The 22,108-nt window shown below is 40.1% G+C and overlaps 1 protein-coding gene across 3 annotated transcripts in view; it reads right to left on the minus strand.

The window, feature by feature from the left end:
* col17a1b (collagen, type XVII, alpha 1b) overlaps window positions 1-14,544 on the minus strand; it is a 30,726-nt gene extending 16,182 nt beyond the window's left edge. For 2 of the 3 annotated variants that reach the window (XM_078160857.1, XM_033613470.2), the window contains exons 1-16: window positions 14,132-14,544; window positions 12,822-12,886; window positions 10,263-10,313; window positions 10,012-10,119; window positions 7,152-7,481; window positions 6,974-7,030; window positions 6,822-6,860; window positions 6,634-6,684; window positions 3,833-3,979; window positions 2,997-3,503; window positions 2,776-2,859; window positions 2,579-2,668; window positions 2,313-2,474; window positions 730-819; window positions 598-642; window positions 365-511 (exon numbers count right to left, since the gene is read on the minus strand). In XM_078160857.1, the coding sequence (XP_078016983.1) occupies window positions 365-511; window positions 598-642; window positions 730-819; window positions 2,313-2,474; window positions 2,579-2,668; window positions 2,776-2,859; window positions 2,997-3,503; window positions 3,833-3,979; window positions 6,634-6,684; window positions 6,822-6,860; window positions 6,974-7,030; window positions 7,152-7,481; window positions 10,012-10,119; window positions 10,263-10,313; window positions 12,822-12,876 (1,963 nt within the window). In that variant the 5' untranslated portion in view covers window positions 12,877-12,886; window positions 14,132-14,544. The remainder of the gene's footprint in view (window positions 1-364; window positions 512-597; window positions 643-729; window positions 820-2,312; window positions 2,475-2,578; window positions 2,669-2,775; window positions 2,860-2,996; window positions 3,504-3,832; window positions 3,980-6,633; window positions 6,685-6,821; window positions 6,861-6,973; window positions 7,031-7,151; window positions 7,482-10,011; window positions 10,120-10,262; window positions 10,314-12,821; window positions 12,887-14,131) is intronic. The other variant, XM_033613471.2, reaches the window with a different exon arrangement.
* Between the last annotated feature and the right edge of the window lie 7,564 nt (window positions 14,545-22,108).

The raw sequence follows: 22,108 nt of genomic DNA on the forward strand, positions 1-22,108 counted from the left end.
ACAGCTCTGCTGCTGCAGCAAAACAAACTGGAGTCTCTGATGTCATCAAGCAACAATTTCTGGAGCTGCTCCACTGACAATGAAAGCCAGACCGACTTCATGGCGGCGGGACAGTACCCACAGATCAAATTTCCAGGGAGAGGATTACATTTATGGTCTCACAGCTCTTAGCAGCGCTGTGAAATAATGCTCACTAGCCTGTAAAAGCTGAAACACACATTTTATTGGTTCAAAAACAGTCACTCCCAGGCGCTTTGCTGCAGAGCAGCTCCGGAGAGAATCCCATGACTCCTAAGGTTTTATCTTCAGGGACACTTTTATTGTTCCCTGTTAAACCTCATTATGTGGTATAAGTCAGCCTTACCCAGTGCAATGAGCCCAAACAGGAGTCCCAGCAGGAGTAGGGAGAGGAGGAGGAGACCCAGCAGCCATTTCCACCAGGAGCAACAGGAGTCGGAGCAGCAGCAAAATCCTCCGCCTCCTCCAAAGATGCCGCTGTCCCTGTGAATCTCTGCAGACGGAGAGGACAGAGTCAAACCCTAACTTCCAAACACTTAAATACTCATCATTAATCAACAAACATGCAATAAAAAATACCTGCATAGGTGGCCTTGTCTTTCATTACAACTCCAGATGATCCATCTGATGAAGCAATAAATAAACATCACTTATTTACTTTTATAATCAACATACTTTTGGTTATTAGAGATGTTTTTAATGAGCACTCACAAGAGTTGGCTGTCTCTGTCTTCAGCTGTGCCGGCTCACTGTAACTTGAAATGAGCTTCTCTTTCTTTATTGAATCTCCTGATAGTGAGCCTGTAAGATCACAAATACTTTTTTAAAACTCTACTTTTATTGTATTTGACAAGCAGAACCAGGAAACACAGCTCTTTAACAACAAGACAACACGATAATCAACATAGGACAGATGATACATGTGATACAACACGACAGAGAAAGGGCTTTAACCTATAAAGACAAAAATAAGCAAGCAAATATCCTCAATTTATAGATAGAAAATGAAAAAAAATAGTAAACAGCAGAATTTCTGTCCCCAACACTCGAGGGTAAACAAATAAATACTGCTACAGGCAGCCCTGCCACAGGGTGGGGGCGACTAGCTAAGTCAAAAAGCCTCACCAGAAATCTTGTCACTTGTCATCTGACACCCAATCCCCTGCGGTTATTGTGAAAATGAGCCTGACTGGCTGAGTCAGAGTGCCTCACCAAAAATCAGAGGATAAGACAAGGAAAAGTCAGGGTACAGAGGAAATGAGAAAACGAAAGGAGCAGACTCAAATAGAACTTGCTATGGCTGGCTCTGTTTACAAGCCAGAGTGAAGATAGTGGAATAAAGGCTGAGGGTGGGTGACGGATGAGGTTCCAATTTGGAAAATTTTGTCTCCATGTCCATAATTCCATGAGGCTGGCCTGGATAGTACTTCAGTTCCTGATCTGGTTAAAATCATCTGTGAAAGCTAGAAACACTGAACTGTAAATTCAAATTCAGTTCAGGTTGTTCTGGCTTCTTAAGAAAAAGAAATGTTGGGTCAATGTTGAGATATTTTAATGGGATCACATCCATGAACAGCCTCCAAGTGACCAGAAACCAGTGTCAGTTTAAACAGAATAGTTGTATTGGGGTCCAGAAAAGCTGAAAAATCCTACTAAAGGGTCAGTTCAGATGTTTTGAAGTGGGGTTGTATGAGGTACATATTGTCAGTATATTACCTACAGCCAGCATGCCTCCAATTTGGAGAAGCAGGCTGGAGTACTACCGATGGGGGCAGCAGCAAAACCTATTTTAGCCACCTAAAATATCAACATCACTTTAAGTGTACACTATATTTAGAATATTTTCACAACTTTACACAGCTGCCAGATGGCTATTTTTGATGGGGAACTGAAGCCGTTACATCGCTCTCTTCAAAGCCAGACTCCATTGAAGAAAGCAGTAATTTAACTTAGCTGAACACAAGAGCGTCACATGAGACCAGAAACTCCAGTGTTCTGCAAGTTATAATTACTGTATGTGTTCAATGGAGTCTGGTGGCCTTTGACGAGAGCATGGATGGGGAACGTTTTTTAGGAGGCTAAACTACATTTTGCTGCAACCCCCATCCACAGCAGTACATTGTTTAGCTTCTGTGTCTGTATTCCTGCCTGCTTCTCCAAACTGGGACTATTTCAACCAACATGTACTGTAGGTAATACGTACAACCCTACTACAAAAGATCCAAACTATCCCTTTAAGCTGAGAGAGAAAATTCAGAGTTTGTCCAGAAGGGGGCAGTACTCAGCAGACTCACCTCCTCCACCACCTATCTGCATGCTGCCGGTGCTGGTGAACTGCTTCCCGCTGTCTTTGGACAAAATGAACATTTCTGTGTCCCTCTTCACTGGAGCATTCTCTTTATCGGAGATCAGGAACTTTTCTCTCTTAAAGGAATCATCAGGTTGGGATCTAGTGGCTGACGACGACAAAGACAAGACAGTCGTAAATCATTTAAATTTGAGCACTGTTTTTGACTGTGATCACTTTTTATGAGATTAAATAAATGTGTTGTGGACTCACTTGTTACTTGTTGAGTGGTGATGAGACCGAGACCACCACCACCACCACCACCACCACCACCAGTTGACAAATTCTTCTGAACGCCATAACCTGCAAATACAAACACACACAGATGAACATGCAAATAAAAAATGTGCTATTTTCTTTTATTGTCAAGTGCAAATATGTCACAGTGTTGAGAGAGCATGCTGCCGTACCTCCTAGGTTGGCATTTATGTTGCCTCCACTGGTGGTGAGCACAGTGGGAGAGGTGGGAGCCAGATTATTCTGGAAGCCGTAAACTGTAAACAGAGATACAGGGTTTGATTTAGTTAAATAACATACATAATAATCATAAAACAGCACACAAAGATGTGACACACTTGACCAAATATTGAGAAAAAATTGCAGGTGACGTTCGAGGGGCGTTCGGTCTCACCTGACAGGGACGAGGGTGAGGTGAGGCCCACAGGCGAGGTTCCCCCCGACATGTTGTTGGTGCCGACCTGGTACGAGTAGCTGCTGGTGTTGCCAGCGACCACCGTGGTGTTGGCGGAGGGCAGCGTGGAGGTGGACCAGGAGAAGGTAGGCAGTGTGGCGTCCAGCGTGTCGTACTGGCCTGTTCGCATGCTGGTGTCATACTGTCCTGATTTCACAGTGACGTCATAATGTCCTGACTTCACACTAGTATCATACTGTCCTGATTTCAGACTGACATCGTACTGGCCTGATTTGAGACCAGTATCATACTGTCCTGATTTCAGACCCATATCGTACTGGCTTGACTTCAATCCAGTATTATATTGGCCTGACTTCAGAGTGACATCATACTGGCCGGATTTTACACCAGTATCATACTGTCCTGATGTCAGAGCAGTGTCATACAGGCCGGATGTGTCAATGGTGTGGAACCCACTCAGCGCACCAGAGCCAAATGAAGTCGAACCTGCAAGAGCGAAAAATAATAACTTGTTGATATTTTGTAGGTCGTTTAAAATAAGAAAGGAGGCGTCATTTTAATCATGCAACAAGGAAGAAGTCTTTCAGGAGTCTAAAAATACTGTAACCGTGATAAGTGTTGACGTCTGGGTTCAAAAAGGATTCATCTTTCAGAAAACCAGCTGTGCGTCTGGAATGTAGGCTAATGCTATGCTAATACATGAGGGGCACAAACTGAGACCATTTTAACCCACATACCTTAGAGAGGGAGACAAGGTGTCTGTGCATGTGAAGTATGTGTGTGAGTGTGTGTGTGGCTGTGGTAAGGGTATATACCCGTCTGGGAGGTCACAGAGATGGTCTTGGTTTCCACGCTGGCCTTTTTAGGGACAGGCAGGGTGACCGAGGTGCTGGAGGTGCGAGTGGGGCTCACGCTGTTGGAGCGTCCCTTCAGCAGCTTCTTCACGTCATCCAGCTCTGTCCCTGTGACGCCACAAACAATGCTCACCAAATGTAATAATGCAATATCTCAGTCAGTGTCAGTGTTGGAGTGCACACTTACTGAAGTACTGCACTTACGTAAAATTGGGGTACTTCATGGTACTTTAACTCCACTAAATTTTAATGAAAAGTAAGGTACTTTTTATTCACTAACATTTACTGGACAGCCATACTGCCCTGTAGGCAGAGCGCTGTATCTACAGAAACAGCCATTTTATAAGCTGATTATTTAGCCCCCCCAAAACTAATTGCCTAAACAAGGGAACATGAATGTGAAAACTTAAATGTATACGAGTACTATTAATATTTATATTGAAATAAATGTAATACATGAATTAAAAATTGAATAGGCTCCATTATTAGTGTGTGGTTTAAAGATAGCTTACACATGGGATCTGCTAAGCTAGTTAGCTTTAGCTGGAGTGTCGTTTTTTTTCTCCATCATGATTGGCTTTAGCTACTGCCTCATTTAGTCAGTATTGTAATGTAATGAAGTAACAATACTTTGTTACAGTACTTAAGTATTTTTTGGGAGTATCCGTACTTTACTTGAGTTTTTTTATTTTTGTAAACCGTCACTTTTGCTCCACTACATTTCCCCTAAGTGTTACTTACTACAGAATAGGAAAGGAAGGGAGGAAGGGACAACTTGATGAATTTGAGGAAAGGAAAACTGGATAATTGGTCTTTAAATCCTTTACACTCTGAAGAAGACCTTAGTTTACAGTGTAATGTACACTCCATTTTTAAGGTGGTGTACATGTTAAGAAGAAATACATTTTACAATCCTCAGGATTCTGACCGTTTGCTTTTTATTGCCAGCATTTACTTGTGCTAATACTTCCAATACTACAGTAAATATCAGATACTGTAAATCTTTTATTCAAGTAATATTCTAATAGGGGATTTTATCTTCTACCAAAGTCATTTAAGATATCTGTACTTTTAAACTCAAGTATGGCTCTGAGGTACTTCATCCACCACTGCATTTAGTTATGTGAAATAAGTAACCGAGTAACAAAAATGCCAACTGATCAAAATAGATATTTTACAGATAACAGCTAAATCTGTTATTTTGTTTTGTCATTTCGTTCGTTTCCTATTTTGTTACTTATATCTCTTCTCATTTCTGCCATTGTATTTTCAGTTTTGATTGTCTGATTAATTTCACCTGTCCCTCACTCCTCACTAGTCCTGCAGTCTGCTCACCTGTTGTCACTTCCCCAATCAGTGTCTCCCTACTTATACCTGCCCAGTTCCTTTGTTCTTTGTCAGTACGTCTTCATTTTTGGTTTGGTGTTCTGTCACCTGCTTTTGAAACTAACCAAATTCCTCCAGCTGCCTCCATTTGGCTCCAAGCCTGCTACTATTTATTTAGCTTTAATTTTAGCTAAGGCTAGCCACGGCTATCTCTTCTGAGCATGGCAGAGGGTGCAGCAATGAATATAAACACCTAAAATCTAAATATACAACAATATGACACTCTCTTTACTGAAGTAAAAAGTTTGAATTCAAGACTTTTACTTTTGGCATTGTCGCCAGTGGTGGAAGAAGTACTGAGAATTTTACTTGGATATATAGAACATTAAAAGTCCTACATTCATAAATTTACTCATGTACAAATATAAAAGCAGGAGCAAAAAATGTAGGCCTACTTCAATCATAAAATTAAAAGATAGAAAGGCAGCTGTCAGCATGTTATAGCTACAGTATTTGATTTATGGATTATCATTACGAATGTACTGTGTTTAATATTGTAGCTGGTGGACGTGGGACTAATTCTACTTCTTTATATACTCCTGCTTAGTTTGATCTGTAACAATGCATGAATACAATGTGTAAAATCTGTCATACTAATGTGGTGGAGTAAAAAGTAGCCAGCAAAACTTAAATAATACCCCCTAAGACATAGTAGGCTAGCATAAAATGGGATGTACAAGTACCCAAAAAATGTATTCAAGGACAGTACTTAAGTAAAAGTCATTAATTACACTCCATATTGTTGGATTGCTATTTCTACTCAAATAAAATCACTAAATAGTTCTTCCATCATGGTTGAGAGGGGGTGAAGTAGTGTTAAGGTGGCACAGAGTGACTAACTGGTAAAAAATGGGGATTAAATATTATGCACTTTATTCAGCAGGGGGAGCAATCACCATCGGTTAAACTCTGACTCTCTGCTGCTCTGCCCCAAACGGGTGGTGCTGCAAACAGTGACTCATGTTTGCCATTGTTGCCACCACAAACATGCCCCTTCACTTCTTCCCCACATGCACACAATGCAAACACAAACCCATGAGCGTCATTGTTTAAATCTTGAGCTTTTCTTTCTGCTGACGCATGCACCTTTTGTCTGGGGGAACTGCACATGTGTTACTAATTGTGAAAAGTTAAACATCCACGTGAGAGGTGGTGGAAGAGGAGTGACTTATGCTGAGCCAAAGTATTTGACAGCAGCGTAACTCAAAAAAAAAAAAAAAAAAGAAACACACTGCACTAAAGTAACCCTGCTGTAAAAATGTTCCATGATCCATGTGGTTCTCTGAATGAACACACTCAAATAAAGATGCTTTGTTGCTTTATGAGGACTTGCATAACCAGCAGCGAACGGATCAGTGTGTCTCAAGTGGTCTTACATCTGCCGGCCGTGGGAGAGGCACTTTGTAATCTGGCTCTGATCTCGCTCTCTGGAAAAAAATCACACACAAACACACACAATGGACACAGGAATCCTGGTTTAATAAAAAAGTAAGCCAGGACAATTCAGAGTCAGATGGTGCAGAAATAATGAAGGGAGGAAGGGAGAGAAAAAAGTAATGAATACCTCTGCTCTCGCTCCGCCCTCTTGTGGTGCCGCTGGAGCCTGGAGAGAAAACATAAACACACACACACACAGACACATCATGAGGATAAAGCTAGAATAACATTGTGTAATCAGAAAGTATATAATCCAATATAACCGCCACTCTCACTCACAATAGACTCCATAATCTTTGCGTGTAAACTCAGGAGAGGAATTAGCACTGGAACTTCCTATAAAAGGAAACACAATGGCAGCAGATTTATTAACAACACCCTCCTGCACAACAGTTTCCTCCACTTCTCAAACTTGTGTTTCAGACACTCCTGATGCCAACTTGTTTCATGACCTCACCGTCGTAGCCTCCTGAGCGGCTCGTTATGATCTTTCTCTCCCGGAAACCTGGCGACAGGCCTCCTGATGAGCCAGCAGTCTGCCCCCTCCTGGCACCACCCGACGAGCTGGATCTGACCTTTGTCACGGAGCTCACGAGATAACTGCCGCCACCTCTGCCTCCTCCTCCTCCTCCGCCGCCACCTCCTCCTCCTCCAACGCCACCTCCGCTGCTTCCATACCCCTCCAGGTCTAGGAAGATCCCCCCTCCATCACCTCCTCCTGAGGAGTCTCCTCCAAGGTACACACCCGAGGAGGAGCTGTAGCTGCCGGTGTTCACACCTACAGAGGCTGGAGGGACGATGCGTAAAAGTTATTTTTGATTTATTGCAACAGGATCAGCTCTAAACAAACATGAATATCCCTGCGTCATGTGAGGCTGAACTGGACGTACTTCTGCTTATTTTAATTGGGATGAGTGTTTCCATGTCATGCTACTTTATACCTCTATAAACTCCACCCCATCTAAGAGGGAAAGTATGTAGCTTTTACTGCACGACATCCATGTGACAGCTGTTACTTCACTAATATTTTTCATACATAACAAAACATATGAAGAGAGTATGATGCAATTAAACTAACCAACAGTATACAAAGTACTTAAAATCAGTGGTAACACCTCATAGGTCACAGTATTTCCTAATAATTTTCAAGGAATTTCCTGGAAACAAAATTTAGTAGACAGTTATTTGTGTTGAATTAGCTGCCTCGGTTTATAAATACTTATTGTTGTGCAGAGGGATTAACATAAGAGATATTAATGACTGTAAACACTGACACAGTGAGAGTGGTGTTTCTGCAAACCGCGAATAGGGTGTCTACAGATATAACCAAGTTAAAAGACTTTTTGAGACCTTTTTAAAACCACCTTGTGTGAAATTTAAGACCAAACTTGCATTGGAAATACACACTTTTTATATAGGCTATGTGTGTGTACTGTAAGTGTGTAAGTACTCTTTCCAAGTACACACACCAAGTGATGTCAGTTCAAAATGATCAGTAAAGGAAAATGACAACAACTGAGTGAGTTTAAGTTTAATGTGTTTAATGTAAATACAAAATTTCATCTCTGTCATAAATGCTATTTATTATTGTAATTATTCAGTCTGTCTAATGATCATAAACAGTCATTGGGTCTATCAGGCTGGAGACATTTTCACGGTAATGTGGCTGAAAGTATTTCAGACCAATCGAATCTGAATTTAAGACAATTTAAAACTTTTTAAGGCCTTACTGTATATTAAGAATACTTAATTTAAGACACGTTAAGACTCTTTAAGGAGCTGTAGACACCCTGGGATATGTTACATTTGCACGTTCCATATGTATGATATCATTTCTAAAGTGATGTAGTATATGAGCATTGTCATCTAGAGGTGAGGGGATGGTGGGTGATGTGTCACCTGGGCAGGACACCTTCCAAGCTGCCGACTACTGTTCAAGACCAACAAACAACACCAAAGGCTGTGATTTAGCAAGTTATCGCTGTGTTTCTTTCCAGTGGCTTTTTAGCCATCAAACGTGGGTGTTTTTTCATAGTTTTCCAGCGGGGATAGAACCACGAAAAGCGGCTGTTTTTTAGCGGGACATTGGAGCTTTCCCTGCCCAGATAGTGCCACCGTAAGCGGGTATTTAAAGCCAAAACACGACCTTTTCCTGACCATAGGCAAGTGGTTTTTGGGCCTAAACCTAACCACACATTCACCACATTTAGTGTATCCGCTGCACAGTAACATACAAATGTAACATTTCCATGGCTTGCAGAAACATACAAAGCCAACTTTTTCTAGCTAACTTTCCTCTCCATACATGTTGTACTTTTTGCTACCTGTTCAGCTGACCTGCTGTGCACTGACTTTAAGACTATTGTAGGTGTACCACATCAATACTGTGACCATTTCCTTATAATTACTACTAAATTACACAGCTCTTTGCAGGACCCTTCAGATGTATTTACAGTTTCAGTTCCTCTTTAGGAAATTTCAGGAAGCTTTGGGCAGAGATGGAGGAAGTATTCACATGTTTTACTTAAGTAAAAGTAGTATTACCACACTGTAAGTAAAAGTCCTGTTTTAGTAAAAGCATGTATCAAAAGTAAAGCTACTCACTGCAGAAAAATAACTGTCTGTACTATTATATATTATGTCATTAGATTAGTATTACTGATGCATTAATGTGTAAGCTGCATTTTACTGTTGTAGTTTGTTGAAGTGGAGCTATTTTTTTAACTGTTTCATATAGGGCTGCAGCTAATGATCATTTTTGTTATAATCATTTTCTTGACTAATTAAATGATTAATTGTTGGGTTTGTAAAACTCTTACACCTTCACATTCTTTGTTTTGTCTAATAATTGGGCAAACTAAGTAGAAATACTTATTATTGTAAGGAAAAAGCTGCAAATCCTCACATTTGACAAGCTGGAACCATTCAATGATTTCTACTTTTTCCATTAAACTGATCATTAAAACATCTCTCAGTTGATTTTCTGTCAGTTGACAAACTGATTTGTGTCAGCTCTAACTGTAAACAGGTAAACTGTTGGGTAGTTTGCTCTGTAACAAAGCATCATGGTTTATAAGCTCTTCATATATGAAGTTTTTATATATTTAACTTGTAAAGTTACCAGTAAAATAAATGTAGCGCAGTAAAAAAGAGTCTAGAACTTCTTAAAAACTGCAAGTGATGTAAAATGAAATGACTACTTCTCCTTCTTTCTACTGGCCAGGGGTTAAAAATATAACATGCAGCATCTCAAAACTTATCCTAAAACGAACCCACAACTTCCCAATTTTGGACCACGAGTGGAAATTTGCTCTCACATGAGGAGAAATAAGTTCCACCGCTGTTCTGGGTTAAGACATTCTTCTCCAAGCCCAGCCCTCCAGCACCGCTGGACATATTCCTGTGATTTGATCCGCTGGTTCCCTCTAGCAACGAGGAGACACATGGCAAAACAAGGAGAAGCTGTTACTCATCGGGAACTTCCTTCAGTGCTGCTCGGCTATAATTATTGTATTATGCGTTAGGTTTATAATTAAAGCGAGCATGACTGGAAGAGAGAGACACTCACTTGGTGGTAGAGAAGTCAGTCTGGTGGTGGTGGTTACTGTTTCTGTCACAACTGTGCACATAAACAGAAAGAAAATTATTGACGGTATTATCCTGGGAGTTGTTTACAGGTGTTGAGTGTTAAGTGAGTGGCACGGTGATGAGACCTAAAATAAGATGACTTTGATTGACAGACAGGGGTGACGGATTTACAGCCACTGTGAAAACTTCAGTAACACTTTCTAATAACAGCAAAAACTAATTGAGTCATTTAACAACATTCCTTAATATATCAGCTACAAGCCATTAATAAGAACAGTGTTTGGGTTGCCAGGTTGGTGCCTATCCTCCTCCAGCAGGTCAGTTGCTTCTCCTCCTCTGACCTTGAAGTCAGTGTCAGTTTATTAAGAACATTTACAAGTACATACTTAATGAACATATATTATTATCACTGTAAAATCCTAATTAGACTGTAAGAAACCTGCACCCTCTTATCAATGACTCACCAAACTTAAAATACTTCTCACCAGTAGCTTAAATAAGTGATATATATATATAACATAATTACTTAATGCACGGAGAATGTGAGATGCGTCACACCGTGTGGCACAGGGGCTCCATCTTGTGAGGTAAGTGCTCTGTTATCTCTATTACCAAAGTGTCTGTACTCCGTCTAAATTCTAAAAATGAGATCACAATGTCTGGGTATGTGAGTGGAGGCACTGCGTCAGGGTCTGGAATCAGTCTTGGGCTGCCAACACGTACGGATCTGTGTTGTTTATTGTGTTTAGTTTGTCCTAATACTGTTGCCTGACCACCTTAGCAGGCCAAGGTAGCAGAGCGCGTACTTCACAAGATGGCGCTTGCATCCAAAAAGATAGAGACGACGTGATGTCAGCTTCACATCTTCTACTGTAAAGTTGATTGCGTCTTAGAAACTGAGATGTTCATCAACTTTAGAAACCAGTAACGGAGATTGTCTACAACCTGGCAACCTAAAAGTTGCTCTTATTAGTGACTTTTAATAAAGCAACAGTGCTGTAAATGATTTATTAACCATGAGCACAGATTTTAAAAGCCGCCTCATGAGGGAGTGCCAGTGTTTCTGAATGCTGAGTGTGATCAAGTTTGTCTGTTTAGTTAGTTATTCAAATAACGAACAAATATATCTGACACGTCAGTCTTTCCTGTGTGTGTGTGTCACAGCTTTCATTTTGTTCCCTGAGCTTTTGGTCAGATATCCAGGCCTTCATTTGCGGACAGTTTGCTCCGTCATCATGGAGACGGTTTAGATATTATCATAAAACGTAATTATGAAACAAACCATTTCCATAAATGCTCCAGAACATTTCCAGCTCGTGGTTCTTCTTGCTTGGATTTCTTTTTTTTGTCAAATGACCATTTTCAACAACGAGCCTCCAACCTCAGCTTGGCTTATACTCTCAGACTCTTTGTGCTGAGGACGTATTCATATTTATGTATGTGTCTCTTTAGTCTCATAGAGGTGGTTAAACTGTGTCTGATTCATTGTATAAAGTTGGGGTAACTCTTGTCATGTTTATGATGGAGTGGGTGCAGATAATTAATGTTAATGACACCCTCTGTCCACTGGGAGGCATCTTGTTCCGCAGCTGCTGCCTGTTGGGCTTTAATGGTTATAGATAATGTAAATTCCATTTCGATTTCATGCTGCCTCCTTGCTCCCATCCTCCTCCTCCTTCCTTTTAGGGACTTCTGTTTGTTTCAGGGTCACTGCTTAAATCTAAAGGTGATCATGCTTCTGCTGCCATTGCTCCTCAACTCTGAAGCAGCGTCCAAGAAGCCAAATCATAACAAACATACTCACTTGCTTTTTTTTCTTAAATGATTTTCCAGCTTTGCATATGTGTCCAATCCACGTCATCTTGTGTGTCTCCTCCTCTAAAGCACTTTGTAACTACTGATTTAAAAAGGTGACACATGTATAAACTTGACTAACTTTCTTCTATAAGTGACATATCAAAGAAGAGAAGAACACGAAGGCAGCAGGGTGGCTGATTACATGTTTCTCCCAGTTAGCTTCAAACATGTAATCAGGCGTTCCTCGGCCTTCGCCATCCTCCCCTGTGTCAAAAGTCATTAGGCCGAGCTGAGCTGCCAGCTGTCCTTCTACATCCAGTTATGACTACTGGAGGAAAAACCCAAAGGATGACTTACACCCTGAGCCTTGAGAGCGAGGAGCAGAAATGGAAACCAACACCAGTGAAGGCATGCCTTGATGTTAGTGACAGTAAACCCTCAAAAACACAGAGACAAAAGCATCACCCAGGAAGATAAGATGCATGAGTGTTTTGGGGGCTTTTAAACAAACTGCGCCAATCTTTCATTAAGCTTTCACATGGCATATTTTTATATCTCTTGCCACAATGAGGTCTGTGTTGTTGGTAAATACATGTTTCCATGTTGTTTGTGTGGCCTGAGATGTCTCAGATATCTCTAAAGCCCACGCTGTGTTTCATCTACAGCTACAAGTGTGAAATGTGTATTCTCTGGTGACTTTTTTGTTTACGTAAAACTTCATAAATAAATTCAGAAATCTCACCCTTTTCTCCCGACAAGCCTGCCGAGAAGTCCATCTGTCTCGTTAACTCGTCCATCCCATTTTATCTGGTGACATGATGATAAAATGGTGACCACCGTCATGCAGACACTGCGCCAGCTGATGTCAAAAGTCAGTTTATTCCTTGAACTTGTAACTGTGGTTAAATGGCATTTTAGCAAACATTCGGATGGGGAAAGGCCCAAAGTTACGCCAGGAATGATTTGGGTTAAAGACCAGGCTGCTTGTTTGTGATTGTTTACTGCATCAATTAGAAGATTCAAACCACTGAGGACAAACAAAAATGTCCTCCCAGCAGTCTCATGATCATGTTTTAAAACCACAATCTAATATTCCAGATACAGATTTCCTTTGAACATCCAAAGACATCATCTATACTGTATTCAAAAACTTTCCATACCTCTTCTGAATAGTTGAAACCACATTAAAGCTCCCAGGAGCTATAAAGCATCATCCATAGATCTCAATAGACTTTGTACCTGCTTCTTTAAAGGCTAACAAAGGAACAAAAGAGGCCTGAGGATCACTGCACAGCTCTGAAAGACCATCCTCTCACCACACCCTGCCAGCCAAGGACATTTAACAACATGTGCTTCACTTACTGCACATTTTATATCATATTCAGAGAGTAAAAAGCACTAGCACTCTCAAAACAGGCTTTTCTTTCTGTTTCCTTGCAGCCTGAGTCACTGAAACAGCAATTACTAGCCTGTAGAGTGCAAAATGAATTAAAGTTTTTAGCTTCCTCCAGCTTTGAGACATGTAAAATATTAGTGGAAATCAATAACACCTACATTTCTCCACACATCTACAACTTCTTTTCATCAGAGCTCTCACAGACTTACTGCTTGAAACTGATCTGAACAGCAAATATAAAAGGCTTATGTCACATCAAGCTGGTGCTCCAGCTTGTCAGGTTCTGGAATATATTTAGAGGGATGCAAATAGCCCAGTAAAAATACATGTAAAACTATCCTGAGATCACTATAACAGACTTATTCTATAGATAACACCGGAAGAAAACTGATCCCAAAAAACCCCCTGCTGAGCTTCACAGACTAGATCAAAAGTACTTGTAGTTTTTTTGTGGGGAATATAAAGAAGTTTGTGCAATTTCATCCAACAAATTCTGTAGCTGTGAAGTTAAAGAAAAGAGCTCGACAGCCCATCACCAAAATCCCACAGCGCCGTTGTTAGTGTAGAAAGATGCAACAGCCAGGTGGGAAGCACCATCCACCATACACAAGTTTTTATATACAGAAGAAGTCTCATTCAGGTTATGAAATCCATACCTTCAGCCAGCTCCAGTGAGAATTAAATCCCGAGTGCTCTCAGGATGGACCGACTGCGACCGTCCACAGGAGGGATAATGTGTTTATGTGGAGTTGACGCGCCGTGGTGGGATGTTCTTAAAGTCCTCGGTCCTTTTGTGCCTTTTCGCTCAACTTTCCCAGGCAAGTCAAAACACAGATTTGGGCACAGGTCCCAGCCGCGCCCATCAGCGCTGGAGCTTGGCAGGCAGGTGTAGTAGACGGCACGAAAAGCTGGGTTTTTAAAAAAGAAAAAAAAAAAAAAACACCGCCTGAGGGAACCAATTAAGTTGTCAGACTCACCTCTGCAGAGACAGATAGTCGACTGTAAAAAGAAAAAGTGGTGAACTCCTCCTGCTCCTGCTGCTGCTGCTGCTGCTTTAGTCACCACTTTTCCAAACTGGCAAAGTTTTGGGAGGAGGTGCAGAGGAGTGATTTGGGGATTTGGGGGGTGGGTGGGATTTTTTTGTCTTTCTGTTTTTTTCTTTTTATAGATTGCAGGCAACCATCTCAGGGTCTGCTGATCTATTGTATGCAGCATATCCATCCTGCTGCAGCTGGAGCACATCTGGTGCACACATTAGAAGTGGAAAGAGTCTATATGGTTGCAGACACTGTTTTGCCACATTAATTTTTGGTGCAAAAGCAACATGCATGACTTAGCCGACTTCCAGGTCTTTGCACAAAGGGCTGATCAGCATGTTGGTGCAGCTGTTTGAGGATCAGCTTTCCTGCTTTGCTACAACTTAACTGAGGACTCCCACAGCAGAGTGGAAGAGCTGTTTTTAACTCCCCACGATCATAATAAAGAGTTCCCCATCCATTCATTTGCATTTGTGCAATTTTGAGCCAAATTGGATGCTTTATTCCTCCACTGGCAGCCGCAAGCGCCACTAGGATCCTTCACCCACCACACCCTGTGTAGACATCCACCCACCCACATGACTCACGGCAAGCATGACTCCAATCTTCTCAAAAATGATGGAAAACAAATGGCCCCAAGGACAGTGTAGCAGAGGAGGAGCTGCTCCGCTCACATTTATGTGCAAGCTTGAATAACGCCAAATCTAACGGAAAGGGGCTGGTTTAAACAACAGATTCCAGGATGGTGAAGAAAAAAAGGGAGTCGACGGGCTTGTGCAGCCCTTTGTGCTGAAACACACTCATGTCTGTGTTGAGGATCACAGCTCTCCCACACAAGGGCTCACCGGTTCTCTGGAACAAGGGGCAAACAGTTTAGGAGGTGCCCAAATAAGGTTCACAGAGAGAGTGTTACATAGCAAAGAACTTAATCACTGAAGGTTTATCAAGATAATGTGACATGTACACATTAATGATTCACTGTGAAAGTGAATCTCTTGACAGCAGGGTGTTGTAAGGAAACCACCAATTGTCCTCAGGTAAACCAGAAAACATCACTCACAGCGCTTCATTACAATGTTTTCTTCATGGCTGTGGGTAATGATGAATCTACGTAGCTGAAACCTCCTCTGGGCACAGTTCCTCTGCACTGTAAAAGATAATATAAGAAAACTCAGCACACTGTCTCCACAGGTATTTTGGATGTTTGAAGGGACAAAGCTGAGGCTCATCCTTTAAAAGATGTCACGCTTTGTTAAGTTAAGCTGGTAAACGTCTCTGGTAAAAAGCTCTCCTCAGAGAGAAGGAGCAGCAGATGATAAATTCCAGGAGGGCACTCGTTGTGTGTGGTCTCACCAAGCAGAGGCAGCGGGAGACCTCACTGGGTTTTATCTGGATTTCTTTACCTGGATACTTGCAGTGTTGGGTAATTAAATTACATGACAACTGTAACTGTAATCAGTCACAGTTAGTGAGAAAAAATATGTAATCAAACTTTAGTTATAATCAAAATGTTGGAGGTCACAAAGGAGGTATATCTGAATGTATTTGGTATGTTTTTGGTAGAAATTTCATATCCATGTGAGACCGGAACCCTCGTTTGGTGTGCATTTTTAATTTCTACCAGCTGTTTGGGATCAGTAGGACCTGATGAGTATGAAAACTAAACATTGTCAAAAATAATAAAGTCCCAGTATCCTCAAACGAGACAATAATAACGTCCCAATGTCTTCAAGTCCCAATGTCCTCAAACTAGACGATAATAAAGTCCCAATGTCTTCAAGTCCCAATGTCCTCAAACAAGACGATAATAAAGTCCCAATGTCCTCAAACTAGACGATAATAAAGTCCCAATGTCTTCAAGTCCCAATGTCCTCAAACTAGACGATAATAAAGTCCCAATGTCTTCAAGTCCCAATGTCTTCAAGTCCCAGTGTCCTCAAAGGAGACAATAATAACGCCCCAATGTCTTCAAATAAGACAATAAAAAATTCCCAATGTCCTCAAACTAGACAATAATAAAGTCCCAATGTCTTCAAGTCCCAATGTCCTCAAACTAGACGATAATAAAGTCCCAATGTCTTCAAGTCCCAATGTCCTCAAACTAGACGATAATAAAGTCCCAATGTCTTCAAGTCCCACTGTCCTCAAATGAGACAATAATAACGCCCCAATGTCTTCAAATAAGACAATAAAAAATTCCCAATGTCCTCAAACTAGACAATAATAAAGTCCCAATGTCTTCAAGTCCCAATGTCCTCAAATGAGACGATCATAAAGTCCCAATGTCCTCAAGTCCCAATATCCTCAAGTTCCAGTGTCCTTAAACGAGACAATAATAACATCCCAATGTCTTCAAATAACACAATTAAAAATTCCCAATGTCCTCAAACGAGACAATAATAACATCCCAATGTCTTCAAGTCCCAATGTCCTCAAACAAGACGATAATAACGTCCCAATGTCTTCAAGTCCCAATGCCATCAAACGAGACGATAATAAAGTCCCGATGTCTTCAAGTCCCAATGTCCTCAAACGAGATGATAATAAAGTTCCAGTGTCCTTAAACAAGACAGTAATAACGCCCCAATGTCCTCAAGTCCCAGTGGCTTCAAATGAGACGATAATAAAGTCCCAATCTCCTCAAACGAGATGAGAATAAAGTTCCAGTGTCCTTAAACGAGACGATAATAAAGTTCCGGTGTCCTTAAACGAGACAATAATAACGCCCCAATGTCCTTCAAAGAAGACAATAAAAAAGTCCCAATGTCCTCAAACGAGACGATAATAACGTCCCAATGTCCTTCAATGAGCTGATGATCACTTCCCAGCGTCTTCAGACAAGTACTTTCTAATTAACAGTGTCTTAGCTTGTTATTGTTGCGAAAATTGGTCAATTATTTTGTCATATCAAAACTACAAAAAAATCATATAAAAACAAGTTCCAACCATTAAATGTGATCAGGTTTTGGACCTTGTCCACTTTTGTGTCGGGATCGGCTGCAGACTGACTTGGCAGAGATGGCTGCCATCTTGTTTTTACATGGATTAGTATGTGGTCTTACTGCCAATAGATGGGACGAAAAAGGGACAAGGACAAGAGGTCTAAGTTGAGCAGAATGAAGTATAAGGTCCAGTAAACCTAAATGTGATGTCCTCATATGAGGACACAGAGTCTCAGCAGGATATGTAGAATATAACACAGAGTCTGTTGCCTTGCGTTTTTATGTGGTGCATCAATGCCTTCTTTTGGCAGAGCCTGTTTTTAGACATTTTTCAGCTTTATTGCCAGTTTAAAACATTTTTTAGAAAAGTAATCAAACAGTAATCAAATTACTTAAAATAGTTACAATACTTATTACATTTTCAACAGGGTAGCTAATAATGTGTAGCCTATAACATTTTAAAAAGTAACCCTCCCAGCACTGTGCTCTTGAGTCAGAGAAAGTGATACAGGGAAGTTTTTTGGAGAGGACATCATTTATTTTTTACTTTGTTTCAGTTGATTTTGTTATTTTTTGAAAGACTCTTACTTTTAATAGTCATAGAAAAACTAAACTTGAGCAGAAACAATTAAATGAGAAATAATCAACAACTGCTTTGATAATTGACTAATTGTTAAAAGGGAACTATTCCCATTTTCAAAATCTACACGTTATTCCTATGGTCAAAGACTGTCCAAAAACACAAGTTAACTTCCTCATAAATCTAAAAACTAAAGTGCTAAAACTGAAATGTATGATGTCATAGGGTGTAACGTCTGAAGTTATTCCATAGACAATGAATCAGGGAGGATATTTTAGATGATAGTGAGAGCACCAAGGAGAATGTTTTGAGTGTATGGGTACATTTTCTGTTTCGGAACTAAGAACACCACAGTAGAATAAAGCTAATTTGGAGACAACAACCGTGGGTGCACAAAATCACACTCCCATTCAATGTCAATAGTGCAGCTCCAGACTTTATATCCAATGACAGTGGTTCCCAACTGGTGGGCCAAGGTCCAAAAGTGGATCCTGGGTCCATTCTGAATTGTTTGTAAAAAAGTTCAGTGAATCTCTGGCACAGAGCTTTTATTCTAAAGTACCGTTCCCTGCTGTAGAGTGAGTGACAAACAGTTAGCTATTTAACAGAGACAGGAAACCAGCTCAACAACACGGCCAAGTGCAAGTGTGACACTGAGTATATTTAACTGTGTGGACCTTGAACTAATGACTAAGGAGAAATCTGGGCCCCATGGCTGGACCAGTTGGGAAACACTGTGCTATGACATCATAAGTTTACGACTACCTTCTCTGGTTTCTGGCGTTGAGATAGAGTAGCTCATGTCCACAAATGTTGATCGAACTTTCCTAGAACATGGAAATAACATTTTGGAAATCTTAATTTAGGTGGTGGTCTCCTTTAAAGTAATTTCTCAAGGTAGCGCTCCAGTCAGCTTCTAAATTTGGAGGGTTTGCTGCTTTTATTTTAATCCATAGACTATTAGATATTTTTTAATCAGGGAACATTAGGGATATACTCATAATGAAAAGAGCACTAATATGATCGGACTGAGAGCATAACAGGCATAGAGAGAAGCACTATGTGGCAGTGTACAGAATGTAACGTCCAAAATGGAAAGACTGTTATTTCTGAAAGGAACGCAACTTTTGATTTATGGTTAACACACAGTATTTTATAATTACCCCACTCTTTGACCTCAGCAGAAAAATCCTTCAGGGGGATATTTCGAAATCATCCAAACCAGCACAGCAATCAGCAGGCTATGGGTCAAACTGCCATTTCAAAAGCACTTTATAATAGTTATAGTTCTTCTTCACAGACAGCATTCTGACATGTCACAGTAGGGGAAGCACAGGTGTAAAAATAAAGTCTCAGGGCAGCTAAAATTCCTGTTAGCTGCTCTGGTTTCAGGGTCCTGGTGCTGCGCATGCTGGTTCAATGTCACAGTCATGATTTACTGGAGCACTTGAATAAAACACAGCCATTGTTAGTGCACTTTATAGCACCTGTGCTGACAACTCAAAATGTCCACTGTGAAAAAGACCCAAAGGTTTACTGCATGTCTGCTGCTTTAGCTATTAGATACTTTGCACATTTGTAATAAGTTGGCAACACTGAGAGACAATGTCAACTACAAGTTCCTGTATCATTAGGTAATTTTGTGGCTGTGTCTTGTCGAGGGAATCTGTGTTACAGATCTTTATTGTGTTGCTATTTAGAAACCATGTTATGTTATGCAGACCTGGAAGATAAGGAATTGTTTGCCGACGAGACTTGGCACCTTTTCATCGTAGAATATCAACAGGAAATAAAAATAACTCATTAACTCAGAGCCTAAAAACCTTTTCAGGCAACAAAATCAAGTGACAACACTGCAGTCTGTGCATGTCATCGGGGGGGGAACTGGTGTGTTTGACAATCATCTTCACAATACACTCCTCAGCTACAGGACAGGACTATATTAGGTGTTAACAGAGCAACAATGTCCTACTGCTGACTCATATGTGCTTCTTGAGAAGATTTATTCGCCTGCATAAACATAACGTGCCCTTATTTATTAGTGCTCAGCACACACACCTGCTTTGATGACAGAGCTGCCGTTCTCAGTCAAATCTCACATAGACTCCAGATTCTTACAAACCCACACCTTCGCTACAGTCACAGAGCCGAGGAGTAAACACAATATTTCATGTCAACTGCTCAAACATTAAAAAGCACAGAAAACAGTCTCCTGACTCACACACACAGTAATTATCTCCAACCCCCAGCCTTGCAAGATTCATCAACATAAAATGTTAAAAATCCCCATTCCCTCAGGTGTGTTATATCAGACTGCCAAGTACTGAAGCTCAAGTCTAGGCAGGAGCAGGTTTTAATTCACATCTTTTTCCTCTCGGCTACAGAAAAACACAATTAAAAATAACGTAGGATATCTGGACAAGTCTCAAAACAGTCTTCAGCAAACGATGAATACATCTGCCTGCAGGAGTTTAAAATAAATCCTTTAATAGACATGAATCAACGGATGAGAAGGGCTGAATCACAGCATGAGTCGACCCTAGTAACAGGCAGCACCAAGTAACACTACCTCAACAATGAAACTGCCCAGAAGCCACAATCATTGCTACTGTTACGTCGTTTGAGCAGTTTGGAAAAAAAAGTGTTGCATTTTAATCTCACTAAAGCAATCCCTTCTGTCCTAAAATCATTATTTTCAGTTGCTTTATTATTACTGTTGCTATACTGTACTCTGTTGTATTGTACTAAGCAGCTGCCCTGTATCAAAAGTAGGTAAAAGTAGAAGTTCAACCGTGTAGAAATATTCTTTTACAAGTCAAAGTCCTGTGCTCAAACTATATCTTAAGTAAAAGTACAAACATATTAGCATCATATTATACTTAAAGTGCCAAAAGTTAAAAAAAAATAGGCTACTAATTATACAAAATGGCAGATTTCATAATTATATATATTATGTTATATGATTAGAATTAGTGGTGCACTGATGTGTTCATCACTTTATTGTTGCTGCTGGAAAAGGTGGAGCTTGTTTTAAGTACTTTATATTCTTCTGGCTTATCCTACAACAATAATACATCATAACTTATCAGTTTATCTATATTTTGTATTAATAATCTAAATCTGCAAAGTAACTTAAGCTGTCAAACAACTGTAGTGGAGTAAAAAGTAGAAGTATTTGTCACCAAAATGTAGTGGGGTAGAAGTAGAAAGTATCATAAAATGGAAATACTCAAGTTAAGTTCAAGTATATCAAAAGTGTACTTACATTCCACTATGTGGGCTATCTGTAGTTTCAAATAAATAAATACAGTTTAGTTTTGTTGCATCACAAGTACCACTTAAGTGATTATATATGTATAATTTTACCAAAACAAGAACAGAGAAATGATGGAGCCTTTTGAATGTGATTAAATCTGTGGAATAAAGTGGAAATATTGAGTTTTAAAGTTGTGGTTTATGATGGAACATATTTAGCTGACAACAACTGTAGTGGAGTAAGAAGCAGAAATATTTGCCACCAAAATGTAGTTGGGTAGAAGAAAGTAGAAAGTACCATAAAATGGAAATACTTAAGGAAAGTGCAAGTACGTAAAGTGTACATAAGTACAGTAAATTACATTCCACACTGCTTGTGGGCTATCTGTAGTTTAAAATAAATAATTCAGTTCAGTTTTGTTGCATCACAAGTGGCACTTAAGTTATTATATATGTATAATTTTACCAAAACCAGAACAGACAGATGACTCAGCCTTTTGGATGTGATTGTGGAATAAAGTCGAAATATTGAGTTTAAAGTTGTGGTTTATGCTGAAACATATTTAGCTGACAACAACTGCAGTGGAGGGAAAAGTAGAAATACTTGCCACCAAAATGTAGTAGGGTAGAAGTAAGAAGAAAGTAGCATTAAATTGAAATACTTAAGTAAAGTGCAACACGTCAAGTGTTTTTAAGTAGGCTACAGTAATCACATTTATTTCCACTCCTCCACTGCTTGTGGGCTGTCTGTATTTTAAAATACATAAATGAAGTTCAGTTTTGTTCTGTCAAAAGTTATTTTGTATGCATAATTTTACC

This window comes from Epinephelus lanceolatus, chromosome 17 (genome assembly GCF_041903045.1).
Source record: "Epinephelus lanceolatus isolate andai-2023 chromosome 17, ASM4190304v1, whole genome shotgun sequence".
Classification (NCBI taxonomy): domain Eukaryota; kingdom Metazoa; phylum Chordata; class Actinopteri; order Perciformes; family Serranidae; genus Epinephelus; species Epinephelus lanceolatus.